The 17,963-nt window shown below is 50.2% G+C and overlaps 1 protein-coding gene across 19 annotated transcripts in view; it reads right to left on the reverse strand.

Moving 5' to 3' along the window:
• PTPRF (protein tyrosine phosphatase receptor type F) overlaps positions 1-17,963 on the reverse strand; it is a 389,874-nt gene that overhangs the window by 65,148 nt on the left and 306,763 nt on the right. For 14 of the 19 annotated variants that reach the window (XM_074906365.1, XM_074906369.1, XM_074906376.1 and 11 more), the window contains 5 exons: positions 10,970-11,239; positions 7,575-8,156; positions 6,877-7,010; positions 5,715-5,859; positions 181-486 (listed from right to left, as the gene is read on the reverse strand). In XM_074906365.1, the coding sequence (XP_074762466.1) occupies positions 181-486; positions 5,715-5,859; positions 6,877-7,010; positions 7,575-8,156; positions 10,970-11,239 (1,437 nt within the window). The remainder of the gene's footprint in view (positions 1-180; positions 487-5,714; positions 5,860-6,876; positions 7,011-7,574; positions 8,157-10,969; positions 11,240-17,963) is intronic. The other 5 variants (XM_074906384.1, XM_074906379.1, XM_074906383.1 and 2 more) reach the window with 1 other exon arrangement.

Consider the following 17,963-nt stretch of genomic DNA (forward strand, 5'->3'; position numbering starts at 1 on the left):
GGCAATCATGGAGACCTGGAGCAGCTGACCAAAGCACCGCTCCTGACAGCCTCCGGTCCTGCTTGAAAAGCACTCCCAGGCCAGTATCCCCAAGCCCTTTCCCCCCTTTTCCAGCAACTCAGCTAGAAGAGTCCTGGTTACCCCAAGGTGGTAGCTGAAGGAGCTGTTCTGTACACCTACCATCTTCATCAGTGCGCACAAGCACAGGAATGCTCTCCGGTCCTGGCCCCACATCGGTGTGAGCCCTTACCCACACCTTGTACTCGGTCCATTTCTCCAGGTCCTTGATCTCCCAGCTGGAGTGCTCCCGTCCAATGCCATCCACCACATGCTTGGTGTTGTCATCTCCTTCCACTGCCTGGTACGCAATGGAGTACTGGGTGATGACCCCATTGCGGCTCTGGGCAGGCGGTGGCACCCAACTTACCCGGATGGTAGTGGAGCTGGTGCTTACACACTCGACTTCTTGGGGTGGGGCGGAGGGGGCTGGGGAATAAATAAATGAAGTGGGGAGATGAAGGGAAATGAGTGGAAGAACAAACCAAAATGCACGGGGAACTTTTACCCAGCCAACTGAGCACCGAACACACAAATGGAAATTTAGCCAGTAGCCTCCTGGACAACCACCTGCCTTCCTCACAACCGCCTGTCTTTCTCAGATATTATCAAAGATGACACTAGGGGCAACTTGTATTCGAAAGCCTCATGAACAGCATGGAGACAGAAATGCTGTTCTGCATCAGCAAACCCCTCTTCCCAAAGCAGTTTTGGACGCACACTTTACCAAACACAACAAATGGCAGTAAGGAAAGGGGGGGTGAAAGAGAGAAAGAGACTAGTAGGGAGAAGGAAGATGATTTCAGTGAAGATCTGAAGCAGATGGAAACCAGAAGAGGTAGGAAGCTACAGAAGGCATGAGTGGCAGAAGGGGAAGCTCACACACCAGATTGTTAAGAAGGCTTGAAAAAACCCGCTCCTAGACAAGTGGAGGAAATGAAAAAGGGTAGGGAAAGCAGGTGACTGAGGTCAGCTGGAGTGTGTCCAGGCAGGGCTTGAAATCATGACCATTGGCTGTGAGCTGCACCCTGACCCAGCTGGGAGCCAGGCACCATGTGGAAACAGGAGATAACACAGTTGTGCTGCTTTGTGTTTGTGTGCCTACTATCTGGGACTGACTGCTTCATGCCTGCCAAACTGGATACCTGCCTCAGTAGCTTCCTGGCCTTTGGAGCTGTACAGGGGAATGTAGGAAGGTCTTGTCCCCTCCCAGGCCACAAGCAGTTTGTGTTAACTCCTAAGTCCCAGCAATGTTAACTGGCCACAGGGGGAGGAATGGGATCTGGGCACTGGACACTTTTCTCACTGGGATAAGGAGCAGTCCCCTCCACACAGTGTTGATGGGGAAGAGCAGTAAAACAAATCTCAGGGAGGAAAAGAGGGGTCAGGAAAGGAGAGATGACCTGGACAAAGCAGAGCATCTCTAGGACACTTGCTCAGTTCACTCCCTTATCCAGCCTTGCAGAACTGCTGTCCTGTTGCAGCAGGGCCATGGCAGCATGGGAGCCCTCTCACGGCAGCAGTGGCCCCCTCTCACTTGGCCTCACTGCCCAGGGATGCTGCAGACAGCGTGCTTGCACAGCAGGCAAGGGTGGAAGCCTGGAGAAGGAAGGGAGCCCACCTGGCTGGGGAAGGTACGAGGGAGATGGGTGCATCCCTGGGTACTTGCACAGAAGGCAAGAGCCCTAAGCAGAGAGGGCAGGGCACCATCACCAAGAAAAGTGCACACAGTTGCTTTAAGGCTAGGAAGCTGTCTGGCCAAGCAGTAACTGAGCACAAGGTATCTTGCTTCCCCATGGCAGGTGAGAGGCCGCTTCTGTTCTTCAGTGCACCCAGAAACCTAGAAACGCCTGAAAAAAACCCTAGTGTCCTTCCCCATGCTACAGTCCTTGAAGCCATCAGTGTACCAGAGCCTTCCCAAGGCACAGGGACAAGCCTGCCTGCTCACTGCCTGTGCAAATGCAAACACAACCTACATTACTCCAGATGGTAGCAGGGACTTCAGTTAATTAAAGCACCCAACTATTGTGCCTTGGCTTTGCTGGGCACAGGTTGGCAGTGGGAGAAGATCTGGGAAAAAGGGACAGTGGGACCTCCCAATGCCACTGGTGACCTCTGCTTGCTGGGAACAAGGCCCACTTGCTTGCAGAGGCAGTTTCAGGCTGCATGTAACTCTTAGTGCTCACTTCTGTGCTCAGGGAGCAGGGCTCGTCTCTGATGCTGGGGCTGGGGTGCCCAGAGAGAGGGAAGACTGAGGGAAAATGAGTAGTGACGGAGCTGTAAGAGATGATGCCTGAGCAGAGTCAGGCTGCTGCTATGAGAGCTATACTGGAGGAAAGAGAAGTCAAAGCAATGTGCGGAAGCAAACAGTTGCTTACATGAGGGAGACAGAGCGGGAAGGGCCCTGCCATCTGGTATACTGGAAGGGAGCAAGGGTAGAAAATGAATCCTCACACTCTTTTGGTTAATCAGCAGAGAAGTGGCAGGGAAGACAATAGGAAGATAGAGCACCAAAGCATCACCAAGAGTGAAGTCAAGGAGGGTGTAAGGTAGACACAGCACCTGGTGGCATCTCTCAGAGGGGACAGGGAGACATAAGGAGCTTAGCAAGCCTTTCCTTTGCCACTGTCTGCAGAGAGGTCCTTAACAGAAGAGACTTGCTCTGGCTCTGGGCCTCTACAGCATTCCTGGGATGCAGCAGTGAGCTCCTTCTCCAAAAGCAGCTTTGGCTGGCAGTGTGGGCAGGTCAAACATTGGCTGTTGACTGGGTAAGAGTCACACACATGATGTACAAGGCAAAAACTCAGAATAACAAAGAAAGCAAAATAAAACTTGGTAACATGAGCAGGATCAACTTAAAATGTGCAAGAAGTGGAAGTGTCCCTCCTGGGGCCAGCAAAGAGCAGACTGGGTGGCCAACATGCACCCAAACATGCAGATGTACCCACACACACACTGTGCAAACCTCTGCTGCCTCCAGGCTACTCACACTGGCCTCCCCTGCCGGCCCACAGCAGTCCTGTGCACCCATCCAGCCTACCTACTCCTTAAGCTAGTGAAAAGGCAGCCTCAACACTCACCTTCGTATTTCAAGCAAAAACAGCAGTTTAATGCTAAGGCCTGATGGGCAGAGCTGACACTCCTCTCCTGCATCATACTACTTGCCTGAGGCACTGCAGACTCCTGGAAAACTCCCCCGTGCTCCTCAGGCCATAAAAGCAGCAGAACTTTTTTGCAAGGTGCCCAGCAGCTTAGCAGGAAAGACAGCCCAGAGGGCAGCTGTCTTCTCAGGAGACAGGGTCCAAGCTGTGTTGCTGGAGGGGTGCAAAGGGGCACTGCATCCCTCTGGCCTTGCTGGACAAGCATCCCTACCACTCCTGAGTAGGGGTGCCACAAGAAAAACCCAGCAGCAGCAATACAGACATCCTTCTCCAGCCCATCAGTGACTCATTAGTGATGATATGCTTCCTACCCTGCTCTTGACTGGTTTGTCAGGGCCAGGAATAAAGCCCAGAGGCAGGCTCTTTGGAAAGCAGGAGTCTGACTCCTCCTGCAGTTTGTGTCTCATCCAAACATGTCAGCCTCCAAGATCTAACAGCCTTTCTCAGGGCAAGCAGGTGGAAGAGTGCAGGAAGGAGACCGGTTTGAAGCTGGGAGCAACGCTCTTTATAGACTAGTAAGTTCTAAGGCCACAGGGGACATATCCAACCATCTAATGTGAGGTGTTGCTAAGTGCAGACCAAAGAATTTCTGCCTGGAAGTTGTGCATTGTGCACACAATTTCTGCTGAGCTAAAGCAGAGCTTTCTAAAAGACCTACTTGACTCTGAGGCCCACCAGTATCCAAGAATCCACTCTGCCCTGGGACTTTTGAGCCAGTGGTTTGTCACCCTCACTGAATAGCCCAGTAGTAACTGCCAAGGACTTTTCTCATAGAATAGAGTGCCATCAGAAATCTTCTCAAGTAGGGGCCTGTAAACCAAGACCCAGTCACTTCTTGGATAAATCAAAGAACTCTTAGGTCCCTCAATGTAAGGTGGTCAAACCAAGGCATTCCTGTGATTTTTTCTTCCAAATCTCTTCCAACCTGTGCACATTTCTCTTACTAAACAGATGCCAGAACCAGTCAGCTACTGCTCTGCAGGCCAGTGAAGCAACAACCTTAAAAACAGACCAGCATGAGATCCCCTGTGAGCAGACAGCATGTGGAGTAGGTCATGGGAAGATGTCTGCCTTGAAGAGTCCACAAAGCAAAGACTTCTCTTACTTGGACAGCTGTGAGACTCTGAAGGACTCATTTATGCGTGGAGCTGTCTCTGATTAAGTGTGTTCAAGGATAAGAGCATCCAGTGATGGAATTAATTTAAGTGGCAGGAGAGTTGCTTCAACCTTTGCCTATCAATACAAAAGCTATCTGAAATAGGTATACAAATCCCCACACTCAGAATTTGTTCTCAATGTTCAAATATTTATAACTGCATGATCTGAACCTCTCTACATTTTCGTACCTGTCTATCCTGCAGCACTAAGACACCATTAGCTCACTGGAGGAATCCCTGCAACTGATATGTTAATGAAGCTGAGTTTTCCTCAAAGAGAAGGTCGTTCCAATAGTGAGCAGAGCTGCTCTTCCCTGCCTGAGCTCCCTTTCTAATGGCCATCTCAGGCTCTCGGCTGCTGTGCATGCTGGCGCCCTCCCTGCAGGGAAGGCTGGATGCCTTTGCCAACTGCTCACCCCACAGAGCTCCTAGTAAATCCCAGACAGACGGTGCTAACGGAAATGTCTTTTTTCCCCCTTTTAATGCTCTTTGCATAATGGCAAGCCAAAAATCGTTAGTGAAAACGAGCTTATCGCAGGGCCCTTTGATAGCCCTAATCTGCTTATGCACAGCACTTTAAACTGCCAATCAGAGCAATACGAACTCCTGCTCTGTGATCACACGGGGCAGAGCGAGGATGAAAGTGATATTGCCTGGGTCACCTCATTATCTAGCCTCTCTATTAACTCGGCTGCAGCTTGTTCTGGTTTCCCCTAGTGCTGCGGTCCCAGGAGCAGTAGCCTCAGTTGCTCACACAACCCAGGCAAACAGCTGCTTTCCCAAACTGACTCCTCCAGCTGCCTGACAGCCACAGGCACATCTGGCCTCAAAGGATGCTTCACCTTGCAATCAAGTGTACAGACCAGGGATGGACTCCTGCAGAAGCAAGGCAGACGGAATGGGGAGTGAAGGGGTGAAAATCCAACCGTTTGGAGACAGTCACATTTAGAGCCAAACACCCATACGCTGCCTGTCCAGACAGCTTGTCTGTATGGGAGTAAATTCATAGAGATGCACAAACCCACTCAAATCAATCTCTCCAAAGCAATTTCCCAGCCTGTTTCACTCCTCCATCAGTTTTTACAAATCTACCCTTAGGGAAAGAAAGCATGATCAAAGGGACATGAAGAAAGAACTTACCACTTGAGTGCACCCCCTCTGCCAAAGAGCCCTGATCCAAACCCCCAGCTGACCTTCCCCATTACACCCTTTAGCAAACTGCACACCGGCATCCCTGCAGACTCACAAGGCCAGAGGCACTGAGCTACTCCGTGCCCAGGCAATGGAAACCGGACTGCTTTTGCTTTGTCTTCAGTAGTGCGGAGTGTCAGACACTTACTGGACTGGGCAGTTCTGGCTTCGATCATAGGGGTGTAGACTCCTACACCCAGCTCCGAGCGGGCACCCAGACGGAACTTATACAGCGTGTCTGGTTTGAGACCTTCCACAGCATATGAGGAGGTTGGGTCAAACTCCACCTTTTGCTGGCAAATAAAAGGAAATATAGATTATTTGGTGTAGTTGAAGAATACAGAAAAGTTGGTGCTCAGCTCCCAATGCCAAGGGAATAGGCAGCCCCATCACCCATTCTAGCCCCACAGTCACAGCCACACTGCCAAACCTGCTGCAGTCTTGCAGAACTCCAAGGTATGGAGCTTCCTGGGTGAAATACAAGGACTCTGACAGTAAGCAGACCTCTCTGACAGCAAGGCTACACTGCCTGGTGTCCAGACTGCACTCGCTGCTGACATTTTGGGAATGCTGGGTCTAGCTGTACAGTTCAGACAAGGGGTACAGGACACATGAGTTTATTTCCTCCCAACAGACAGTGTCTGCCTGTGAAACAGAGTAAAGCCCTTGTCCTGGAGCACTCTGGATCTCTAATGCACCTAAACAGTGCTGGTAAAGGACTTGTTTTGCTGCCACTTCACCTGGAGGGCACTTATTTCTGGCAGCTCTCATGCCACTATAAATAGAGGAGGAGTAGAGGACCAGGGTACACTGTCACGCTGCCATAGCACAGTTCTCACTGTGCTGCCCTGAAGCCAGCACTACTTTTGATATATTTAGAGCTGGACTTCCTTTAGGGACCTGGCAGTAAATGTGGAAGGGCTCTCTCTAGGTCACCCTCAATCTGATCCTTAAGTAAAACCTGCCCTGGAGTGCAGACACATACTGGAGGCCATTTCAGACCCACCTAGAAGCTGTACTCTTTAAAGGCACCAGCACTAAGGATGCCTCAGGGATGGTGTCATGGTATTCTTAAGCCTCTCTTGTCCCAAACCAGTCACTAGCTACTTTGCTGGGCATCAACAAGCACTGCTGAGGTCACTTACACAGAAGCCAAACAAGAGATTGCCATACTCCTATCACACACCCCTGAGACAGAAGAAGCACGGAGAAGAAGCAGTCCTGTTGCCACTCCAGCTCAAGCAGACACCCTTCCCAAGCTGCTGAATTGTGATGTTCAAGTGCTGCTGATGCAGAGGCAGAATCCTCACCTGAATGCCATCCTCCCCTTCCCAGTACAGCAGCTCGTATTTGGTAATGCGTTCCTGAGAGGCGGGCAGCCATGTCAACAGGATGCGGGTATCAGACTCTGCTTCTGCCTGGAAGTCAGCTGGCTGGGCAGGAACTGGGGACCAAACACATGGTTAGTGCCAGGAGGCAGATGCATGGAAAGGAGTCGCATGGCTTTGCGGAGTCTGCATTTCACCTTGCGAGGATCCTCTTTCATTCCTCCTGGACCCTCCCTTCTTCCCTCTCCCCTGTACCGTGCTCTTGGAACAACCCAGCAACAAGGAAGCACCACTGGGACCCAGGGAGGTGACTATGGGAACCGTGCTCACTTCCAGCCCCTGACTGCATCCCAGATCCTTCCTTCCACACATGTACTCAGACCCCAGAAGGGCCGGCACAGTTACACAGGTGCCAACATCCATGTCCAGGATCTTGCGTCACATTTTTAGCCACTGTATGCCAGACAAAACTGTGGGCTGTGTTACTTGTACAGAGATTCATACCAACTCCCCAGGACAAGTTGACAGCTTAAATCTGACGGACGTGGGGCAGGGATGCCACTCTGATACGCAACCATTTGAGCACCAAGTGCAGTTGCGATGCCTGACGCAGATCAGACACACAGTTGAGCACACTACTGGGGTGGACACGGAGCCATTGCACCTCACTCCATACGTACCCCCTTGCTGTGTTTTGACCTGGATGATGTCCGAGGGGGGTCCGTCGCCCACTGAAGTAAAGGCCAGGACGCGGATGCTGTAGGTGGTCCCTGTGATGAGGCTCCCCACGGTGGTGAGGTGGCTGTCATCAGTGTTGTGTTTCTGCCACATGCTCAGAGGCAGATGCGGGTCGGTGGTATAGTAAACACGGTACCCTCGGATTTGTCCATTTGGCTCCTCTGGCTGCTCCCACTGGACCAGCATGGTGCTGGCACTCAGCATCCGTGCCTGGACTTTGAGGGGTGGACTTGAAGGAGCTTGCTCTCCTGTCCGGGCCTCAACCAGCTCGCTGGGAGGACCCCTGCCAATGTTATTGACCGCGATGACCCGGAACTCATACTCCGAGAAGGGGCTGAGCCCACCTATGCTATAGCGGGTTGTTGCCACACCATCCACCTCCTGGAACTGACCCTCCAAGGATTTGGGTTTGTACTGGATGACGTAATATGAAATGGGGTCGGAGTTGCCTGAATCCCAGGTGAGGGTCACGCTGGTAGCTGTCGTTTCAGTCACTAATGGCTCTGTTGGAGGTTTTGGCAGTGCTGCAATTGGAAGGCAGAGAGGTGTGATTTAAATAATTCAGTCAGCTCAAACCCAGCAATGTGCACAGGGATAAAAATGGAGCTGCCACCTCCCATTAACGTTCTTCTTTAAAAGGCAGAAATCATTTCATACTCTAGAACATGCATTTTTATATTACCATATATTGCTTGAAGTGGTTCTTAATGGAAGGATAAACAGAGCAATCATGTTATTAGACGTGCTTGACGCACTTACCAGCAGCAGGCTAAATAAAGGTAATTCAACAGGGATGCAGGAATGTTTCTGTCATGGGGGTTCAGCTGGCAGTGGGAAGGTGCTTGCTGGGCTGGGCTGGCCCCAGAAGCCAGGTGTACAGCTGATTTACAAGGGATACAGTAAAGCGATCAGAGCACCACAGGTAATCTGGAGCTATGCTCCTGCTTCCACAGAGACAGCATCTTAGGCCATAGGGAGTTCGTGGACAGTGCTGTTAGATGGGTTGATGGGGGAATGCCTTGTAAGTATTACAATACATGCAGGAGGGATACAGCCAGAGAAATTACCAACTTTCACATCCACAATTTCACTGGGTGGTGTGCCAAACTGCAACCAGACAATAAACTGTTACACAAGAACTCTGTGACACTGACATCTCTGAAGTGTTAATGAGAATGCAACTACTGCAAGCAAACATTTCCAGATTTGCCATTTTACCAAAAGAACAAAGAAAGAGAATTACTGTGTGAGAGAGATTTGCAGAGTACACAAATACTTTAAGACAATGACTGAATTAAAGTCTACAGTAAGTTTAAACCTCCTACGAAACACTCTAGTTAAAGTCATTAGTGACTTGTAATGCAGCTCTGCTTGACGAGGAACTAGGAAAACTGTTCAGCCCAAATTACGATCCTCAAGTACTGCATTCTTTGGCAAAGCCATCAGGTTTCCAGTTTCCACATGGTTCAGCTGAGGAGGGCAGGCTCTTTAGCACAGGAGCCTGCCTGCTCCAAGTGCTGGGGAGGATGCCTTTTCCAGTGCCACTACAACATGAATACTGAGAAAACTGGTGAGGGCTGAACTGGCATGGGAGAGAAGGTCATGCAACCCACAACCAGACACCACACCACTACTCATGGAGGACTCAAAGAGGCCAAACCCCCCCCCCCCCCATATTACAGCTTGAAGCAACACATTTCACAGAGCACCCAGAAACTGGCAGCCTCCCTCAGGCTTTCAAGGACAGATGACACTCATCCACCCTTTCCTTCAGAGAGCTGCAAGCTTGACTCTTGCCAGCTCCTGGGTGTGCAGCCTGCATGTGAGCAAGTGGAAGGTCAGGTACCCTTGATGCACTTATTGCAATCACCTCTGTGTCATCTTGATTCTCCTGTCTGCCCTGCAGTCTACCTTCTAGCAAGCACAGGAGAAGCAACACTGGGTTAAGGAGTTAGGGACAGAGGCAGTAAGATATCCAGAGTGAAAGTACAGAAAAAACAGACAGAAAATCAAAGAGGAAGGCAAAGGGCTAAAGGAGCTGAGCAGACTGCTCCCTGTCCTGGGGGTCTCAGCAGTCCTAGGGCAGCATCACGTCAGCCAAAGAGGGAGCAAGGCAGATTCATCCCACATACCAAGAGGTAAATGCTGGGAACCATCAGTGCAACGGTGCAGTTGGCACCTCCTCCCTCCACGTCCAAACCACGTCCCCATCATGCCCCTTTCTCCAGTTCACTCTTGGGTGTGTACTATAACCAAGGCAACCCCTGTGCTCTGTAAGAAAACAGGGGCTGGAAAAGGTACTGACTAGCAGGCACTATGAGTAAAGGGAGCGGTGTGTGGCTATGGTTAAAAGCATCCTCTGACTAGCACCAGGGAAAAGAGAATTTGCTGTTAAACTCCAGGTCAGAGAGGGCTAACACTCAATTCTGTGATTTGTTCAAGCAGGGACTTGGTGCTAAAGGTGACCATGGTGCTGGAGGGGGCCTGTAAGAACAGACAGACTCAAAAGATGACATATCTGTAGAAATCTGAGCTACAAATCAACTGCAATGAGAGGAGGAAAGGGATAGTATGGACCTACTTGGCCCCAGATGAGAAAGGCAGGACATATACTTCAGCCTCCCATTAGGGAGCTGTCTGGGTGCGCTGTACCCAGTGGTCCACAACCAGCATTAGTGTCCTCTCTAGGGCAAAGCTAGCTGTGAAACAGCAGCAGGAAGCATGCCTTAAGGACAGCAAAAGAAAAAATAGAAAGGGAAAGAGGCAGAGAAGTAAGGGAAAAAAGAAAATTGCCAGAGGAATATGCAGCAATTTTAAAATAAATGCGTACAGCTCCTCTCTGCAAAGAGGAGGATACTCTTTCTAGTGAGGCCCATAGACACTTCACATTGCTGGGATTAACCTTCTTGTCCTGCCCTTACTGCAAGAGGACATCTCTGTGCAAACAGCTCTCTGACTGCAGATACCCAGAGTCCCCTGGCCCAGCACAGCCCGTGGCCTGCTACTGTGCTGAGCTGATCCTGCTGATGCATGGAACAAGCCAGAAATTGCTGGGATGAGCACAGACGGAGTGAGGTTCCCTCATGGCATAACAGGGACAGAGCCTGACACAAGCCTGTCTCCCACCATGCCACATGCAGGGAGAGAGGAAATTACCTCCAAAGCAAATATTATACTCTGAGCCGGAAAAAACAAAGTTGTGGGTTTGGAACCTCCCTTGCAAGATGGAAAAGTCACAGAAGACTGCAGTCAGTTGGCTGCACCCAAAAACACTTTGACAAAGCCCCACACTATTGAAACCCAAGCAAGAGCACCACAAGGAATAATGATTCCTTACCTTTGACAGTGATCTGGGCTGTGGCTTCGATCATGCCGAGGGAGGAGATGGCCACGCAGGTGTAGTTGGCAGACTGCACAATGTTATTCAGCTCCAGGACGTTTCTACCGACGGGCATCTCATCCTCTTTGGTCAGTTCCTCCACACCAGCCATCCACTTCACATAGGGCATCGGAGCACCTACTGCCACGCACGTGAGGTTCACGCTCCCCCCAGGCATCACCTCGTGGTTGCTCGGAGGGATAGAGAATCGAGGAGCAACACGCCGCACTGAAACAAGGAGGAGACAGCTAGTAGGGTCACAGAACCAGCAGAGAGTAGTCAGTCGCATTGCGGGGATATGTGAGGGGGGTTCAACATTCTTGCCTGTCTATCCCTTGGGACAGATAAAATGAAGTGCAAAAGCTGTTCACTGCTTTGCCAAATTGCACACACTTTGCTCTCCTTCCTTAGCCACTGGCATCTTATTAGAAGAACTCATTAAGGGATGGCTCAATCCATTCCCTCCAAACATAGCCTTTTGAAATCATATTACTAACATGAAACATTCCTCCATTTAAATTACATCCCTCTAATTAGAGAGCATGCACAAATGCCAGTCACACACTCTCTCTGTGCAGGGCCCACTGAAGATCTGCAAAATGGAATTACCTGCTCAATTTATTAGCTCTAGAGTAAAGCAACCCATCCCCTAAACCTCCCAGGGTTTGGACAGGAGCAGCAGAAGGGTTTCTTTCTGAATTAGCACACGTGTGCTGCTAAATAAAATATAATTCCTTTCAAAATGTAACTCAGGTTCTACCTTGGCTCAGAAAAAATAGTCACCAGAGCTATATGACATTGTCAGGGCCTGAACAGATCACCTTGCTGGGCAGGAGAGAACTAATCCTGACAGATGTGAGATCATATCCCTTTTGACAGAAGAGAGCTGGGCTGGCAGAACCCTCCCCACCTTTGTGGCAGCACTTCGGGAGATGTATTCCTCCTTATTTCATTGCACAGCTTCTCTTCATATCAATCCCTTGCTGGGTATTTCATTCAAGACTTATTTGTAAGCAACTCTCAGCTACAATAAAGCTCTAAAGCTGCCTGCCATATGCATTCACGTCAGGAAAATGACACTGAGAAATGAGGCCCCTTCTTCAGGGTTAGTGTTATGGGCCTATTTAAGCAAGGGTAGAGAAACAACTGTGCTCGGTAAATCTTTGTCTCCTCTGGGCAAGCTCATTTTAGTCTGTAGTTAAAAAGGGAAACTGCTTGAACGTGTCCTGCCCAGCAGCCTTGCCCTCCTCTAACCTCCTCCACCAGAAAGGCAGCCCCAGAGCATCAGCTGGGTTCACGACTGACCGGCTCTCCCTGCCAATTACGCTCCTCCATCAGTGCATCGGGCTGGCGGAGCAGCGAACAGCTGCAGCGCTGGGGGCAGGCGGAAATCGGGCAGGAGCCTGAGCAGTGCCAGCTCACAACATGCCGCTGGCATGACCAGCCCCACGGGCACTGGGGTTCCGGGGGGACACGGCTCTGCTGACCTGGCTCCTGCCACCACGGTGTCTCCGCAGACGGTAAAGCTGCTGACAGCCCGACAAACCACAGAGGTGTCAGCTCTGCTTGCCAAGCTGACTCTCCCCAAATCAAATTTCACTAGTGCTCTCTTTGATGATTCATCCCCAAACCAACAGGCTTGCAGAAATAGACTGAACACAGAAGCCCCCACGCTAGCATGTACAACAGAGCTAAGACTTCGTGATAAATTAGACAATACTGTCAACATCGTGTGTGTACTACACATCGTCTCGGTGACAAAACAGGGCTCATTAGCTCCTTACCAGCCAAGGGAAGGATAACTTGCTTTGTTTTTTTGTTTTTTAATGTCTAAATCCAAAGTCTTGCTGGTTGTTTCTTTTAATCAATTATTAAATCTCAAATCAATAGCTACATGAGCGATTGCCAGTGAGGCGTTACCTGACTGACGGGGCAGAGCTCCCCAAACGAGACAGAACTGAAAGTGTACTCAAGTGCTACACAGTCATGAGAATACGGAGTTAACCTGATGGACATGGCAATGGTTCAACATGATGGTGTGTATTTCCAACCAAAGCATCCCAGCACCATTCATTAAGGGTCAGGTTTTGTTTTCCAATGAACGTGACGTCGAATTTTTCCAGGTAGCTGTTCAAATTCTGTCCCCATCCAAGGACCAAACCCACCCACCCAGACTGTATTAAAATAATAAAGAGCAAACTTTGAGGTAAAGCCATAGGTGTGCACAGAGCACTCACACACATGCACCAGGCAAACAGGCTGGCAGGCACCAGAGGCCACTACAGAGTCAGAAAGAAAGCAGTGCAAGGACAGGGGAGGGAGAGGGAAAGTACACAGGAACTTGCACACAGGGACATAGGAAGACAAGAGACTGGAGGACAAGAGGCCATGCAGCAAGGTCAGTGCCCAGCATGCACAAACAGATTTTCACTCCCAGCCCTGTGAGATCAGAGGCAGCACAGCTCGCTGAAGACTCGCCTGCACCCCACACTGTGCCCCTGTGTCAAGCACTGCTTTCAGGGTGCTCCTGAGGCCATGCTGAGCCCCATCAGTGCTGTGTCCCCCTTGATGTGTTCTGCAGAGGTAGTGCCTGTGGGCGCTGCAGTCATCACTCCCTGGGGAAGCCAAGAACCTACTGCTCCTTCCGATGCATTTCAAAGGGGCTGGCGGCTCTCAGCAGCACTTCACAGGGTGAAGGGAAGGGCCTCCCCCCGTCCTACCCACAGGAGAGCAGCAGAGGTGGTTGGTGCATACAGGTGCCTACAGAAAGGATGAATGGCGAGTAAAACTCTCCTACAGATCAAACCGTACAAGAGGGTGGGCAGGCTGCAGCACTGCCAACCTTGACATGGGCCATGCCTCCTGCACACCGCAGCCTGTGGCACGTTGGGAAGCTGTGGGGGGCCTCAGGTGTCGAGCCTGGCAACAGGTAAACAGGCCTCTGCGGTGTATTTTTGCAACCCAGAATGGCTGAGTTGGCCTCCCCTCGTTAGCACACCGGCAGAGCTGCTAAGATGGGCTCCTTGCTCCGCACCAGAGAGCAGCAGTGCCCAGGGCACTGCAGCTGCTAAACGGGGATGCCATGCGTAGGGGTCAGCTCTCAACAAGGGAGGCAGGATGGGGGTCAGGGCAATGCCTTTGGTGAGAGATCTGGCCTGGACAGTGCTCTGGCAGGAGTGCGTGCAATGGAAGGGATGGGCTCCATCAGCCTCCCATCCCCTTGGGGGATAATTGGCAGCTTCTTGTCCCAGTCAGTACGGAGGGAGAAGGGGAGATGCTGTCAGTTAGCATTAGTGAGAGCTGGCAGAGCTCTCATAGCAGCTTGCAGAGCACCATCAACACATTCCTCAGGCTCAAGCCAGCGATTTAAGTCGCTTGCTTTTCTAGCATAAGAGTCTGGTAATAATTTAAATCAGTATAACTCCTCATTCTTAGAATTCTGTCCAATTTACAAGTCAAATCACATGGGCTAGTACAGCCCATGATGCTACCTTAAGTGCTGCAGAAAATTTTGTTGTTCTTCATTTATCGCAGCGATGAAAATTCCCTTTTTATTACAATTTTCTTGACAAGAATTTGCAATTTTTTTTTTTTAATCTTCTTTTTGGATAAAGATCAGAGAAGGTGGTTTGGAGGTTTTGCAAGAACATCACAGGGAAAATTACTGTGAATATTAAAATGATTTCAATGGACAATAGTATAATTCAGAGGTTTAGTTAAACCAGCAGACTGTCAAAAATGAGATTCATTGTCATTCATCCTAAGAATAGGCATTGTAAGGCCTCTGTGCTGCCCCACGATTCAGCACGCCTCCCCATAGAGAGTGTTCCCTGGGAAGTGAAGTGAAACCCCAAAGCGGTGAGCAGTGCGGCGCAACCTGAGCCTGTGCCCTGGATCCCACAGGACAGGGAGAAAGGACAGCGTGTAGACTGGTTCCCCACTCCCTGCAGGGGCCGTGGCGAGGAAGGAGGGGAGCAGGCAACACAACAGCCACAAAGGTTAAGACTGAGAAATGTTAATAATTCAGCATGCATCAACATGCACATTCCTTGACTTGAGAGCAAAGAGCATGAATCGATTGCCCGCCTCCTGTCACCACGGGAGTGGCTGTTTCCTAACATCTCAGGTTCCCTCTGAAGGTGATGTTACCTCCTCGGAGAACCAGGGACCACCCCCACCCCCACCCCCCCCTCCTTGCTGCTGTCTGCAAGAGTTGTAGACTCTGAGCTCTGGGCATGAGTGCTCAAGGCTCACAGACCGGTGCTCTTAGCCCCTCTCTTGTGTGCTGAGACACTGCTGGCATACAGCAAGGCTTTGCTGGAAACAAAACAGTGCCAGGAGGACTGCCCGTGCTTCCAAAACTGCACGGTGCTGCTAGGGAAGGGGAAATCAAATTGCTTTTCCCTGCTGGCCGTCTTGGCCACAGTACAGCTGAGCAAATGACAATGCTAACAGCCCTCACTCTAGCTTGCAAAGATGCAGGGACCTCTACTTGCCTGCTCTTGCTTCTGTGTTTTCTTTCCACCGTGCCTACCTGGCATCTGTCTAACTCTGGGCTTCATCTTCCCCCTCCCTGGCACGCCCCATGGCAGGCTCACTGGGTGCTGCCACATGGTGATGGAGCCTGTGCTCTGCACACTTCTCCACTCCTCTCTGAGGCAATCCCAGATGCTCTGGTCCTGCATCACTGTCCTGACATCCTCTCCCCTTTGCTCTTCCTCTGCAGGAAGGAACGACAACAGTCTGACGCCCCGTTCGCTCTGAAGGAGGAGCAGCACTGCCCCTGGCCCCCAGCACAGCAAAGGCAAGTTCAGAGGGCTGCGTTCTAACCTCCCAACTGGGGTGACTAGTAGAGAGTGATGCAGTGGCACATCTTTGAGAAGGTGAGACTGCCGTACTCCAGCCAGGCAAGCTGGAGGATCCTTGGTGCACAGAGTGTGCTCTTGCCTTTGCCGCACTGCTACCCTGCCCCAAACTCCCGCCTTCCTCAAGAACCACCTCCTCAGCTGGGAAGGAGTGAATTTAGGAGATATCCTCAAACATGATCATTGGTCTGCATGGTTTACTCATCTGTAGACACTTTTCATCTCTCCCTAGCACTATCATTTTAAGGAAGGACTTCAAATGGAAAGGCAGTTGCTGGAGTCTCACAATCTATTGACAGAATCAACAGCAGGAGAGGAAAAATTGGAACCAGAAAAATTGCATTTACAGTCTAATCTTGTGCTCAAACAATGCTGTACTATTTATGCTCCCAATGCATCCTTGAGTGCTGACATTTTATAGACAATTTCCAAAACAGGGCCTTGCCATTTTTGGATTATATTTCAGCTATAACTTTTAGGTCTAATTATTTGCGCTGACAACCACGTATAAAAGAGGATATATCATTACAGTGGTGCAGCACTGGAGACACATCAGCATTCAGCATACTGACATACTAATAGCAAAGTAAGGGAGAGCAAGATTGTGGAGCTATGCAATTTGCATTCACTCTCTGAAATTTCTCTGATGAAAATAACACAACATTAAGGAGGGGAATAAGAGAAAGGATCCACTGTATCAAGATAAAATAACTCGTTAATAAATAACCTTGTAGCAGTCACAGAGCAATAATTAAATGCATGGGTGAGCAGTACACAGTTTTAAGTAAAGCTGGAAAAATGTAAGATGTAATTATCAGTGCCAAACAAATTATAAGCACGGCAAATCCCAATGGAATATTTAGAAACTAATTTCTGGCTTCACATTAAATATTTGTGTACGTGGGTATTTTTGGTGGGGTGGGAAGGAGGGGTCGACACAAAGAATGAGAAATTATCCACTCCTGCTGGCTTATAACCATTCTCAGCTGCCTCCCCTCAGCTAAACCATGTGGCTAAAACGTTTAAGTGCCCTGTCAAAGGTTTATTCTCCAAAGGTGCCTGAGCCATCACAGCGGTGCTCCAAATTCACTGAAATCTGCAAGGCTTTAGGCCTTGGCTTTAATTTCTTCTTTTTTCTTCCTTTTTCTCATTTCTCATCATTGTCTTGGGTTCAGGTAATTTTACCCTCTAAGAAATCTATTTTTAGAGGGTAAACAACAAGGGCCCCGTGCCTCAGTACAATCTAAATGAGAGCACGTTCCAGGGAGAGAATGGGAGCAAAGTCAGTGTACTGGAACAACTGCTATGACAACTTGTTAAAACTTGTTCCAATGATGATTATAAGATCAACTCACACAGCTGCCTGATCGCACACGTGAAAGGAGCCAGGGTCTCTTCCCTGTGCCACCCGGGAGCAGTGCTGGGCTGAAGAGCTGCTGCAAGCATCCCTCTCCTTCAGTGCCGTGTGGAGGGACAGACCTGCACGGTACCTGTTCGGTGAAGGAGTCATCTCTGGAAACTAGCTCAGGACTTCTGCCAAAAACACCAGCTTTTCTCAGCATGAAATCATGAGTGCCTCAAACCAGGTCTGGAGCTATATTTAATTTAAAAGCTGGAGTTGCCTTTCACTACTGTCCTTTATTCACCTCTGGCTCTCTGAGGGCAACAGGACAGAGCAGAGCAAAGCATCAATCAGGTTCTTCTGAGTGGCTACCAGCTCCTGTGGACACCAACATGGGCCTCTCTGAGCCATCCTAGCCAAGGCCAGGGCCACTGCCAGACCTCCCTGCTTTCCTGCCAGCAAGAGAAAGCCTCAGCCCCAGGGAATAAAGGAGAGTCAGACCTGCTCATGCAGAGGGCCTTTGTCTGACCATAGAGAACTGGCCACCCCCAGAGCAGGGACTGCCGAGGAGCAGGGAAGCTGCCTCAGCCTGAGGCCCTTGCATCTCTCAGCCACCTGCCCCTGCTGCCCTGTGGCAAGGGAGGGCAGCATGCTGCGTTCTCCAGCTGAGATCAAAAGTAAGCTTTTTGCCTCTAGAGAAAGTTAAAAGTTTTAAAGCTACAGGAGAAACTGAGGAACCCACTCT

This window comes from Athene noctua, chromosome 5, assembly GCF_965140245.1.
Source record: "Athene noctua chromosome 5, bAthNoc1.hap1.1, whole genome shotgun sequence".
NCBI classification, from domain to species: Eukaryota; Metazoa; Chordata; class Aves; order Strigiformes; family Strigidae; genus Athene; species Athene noctua.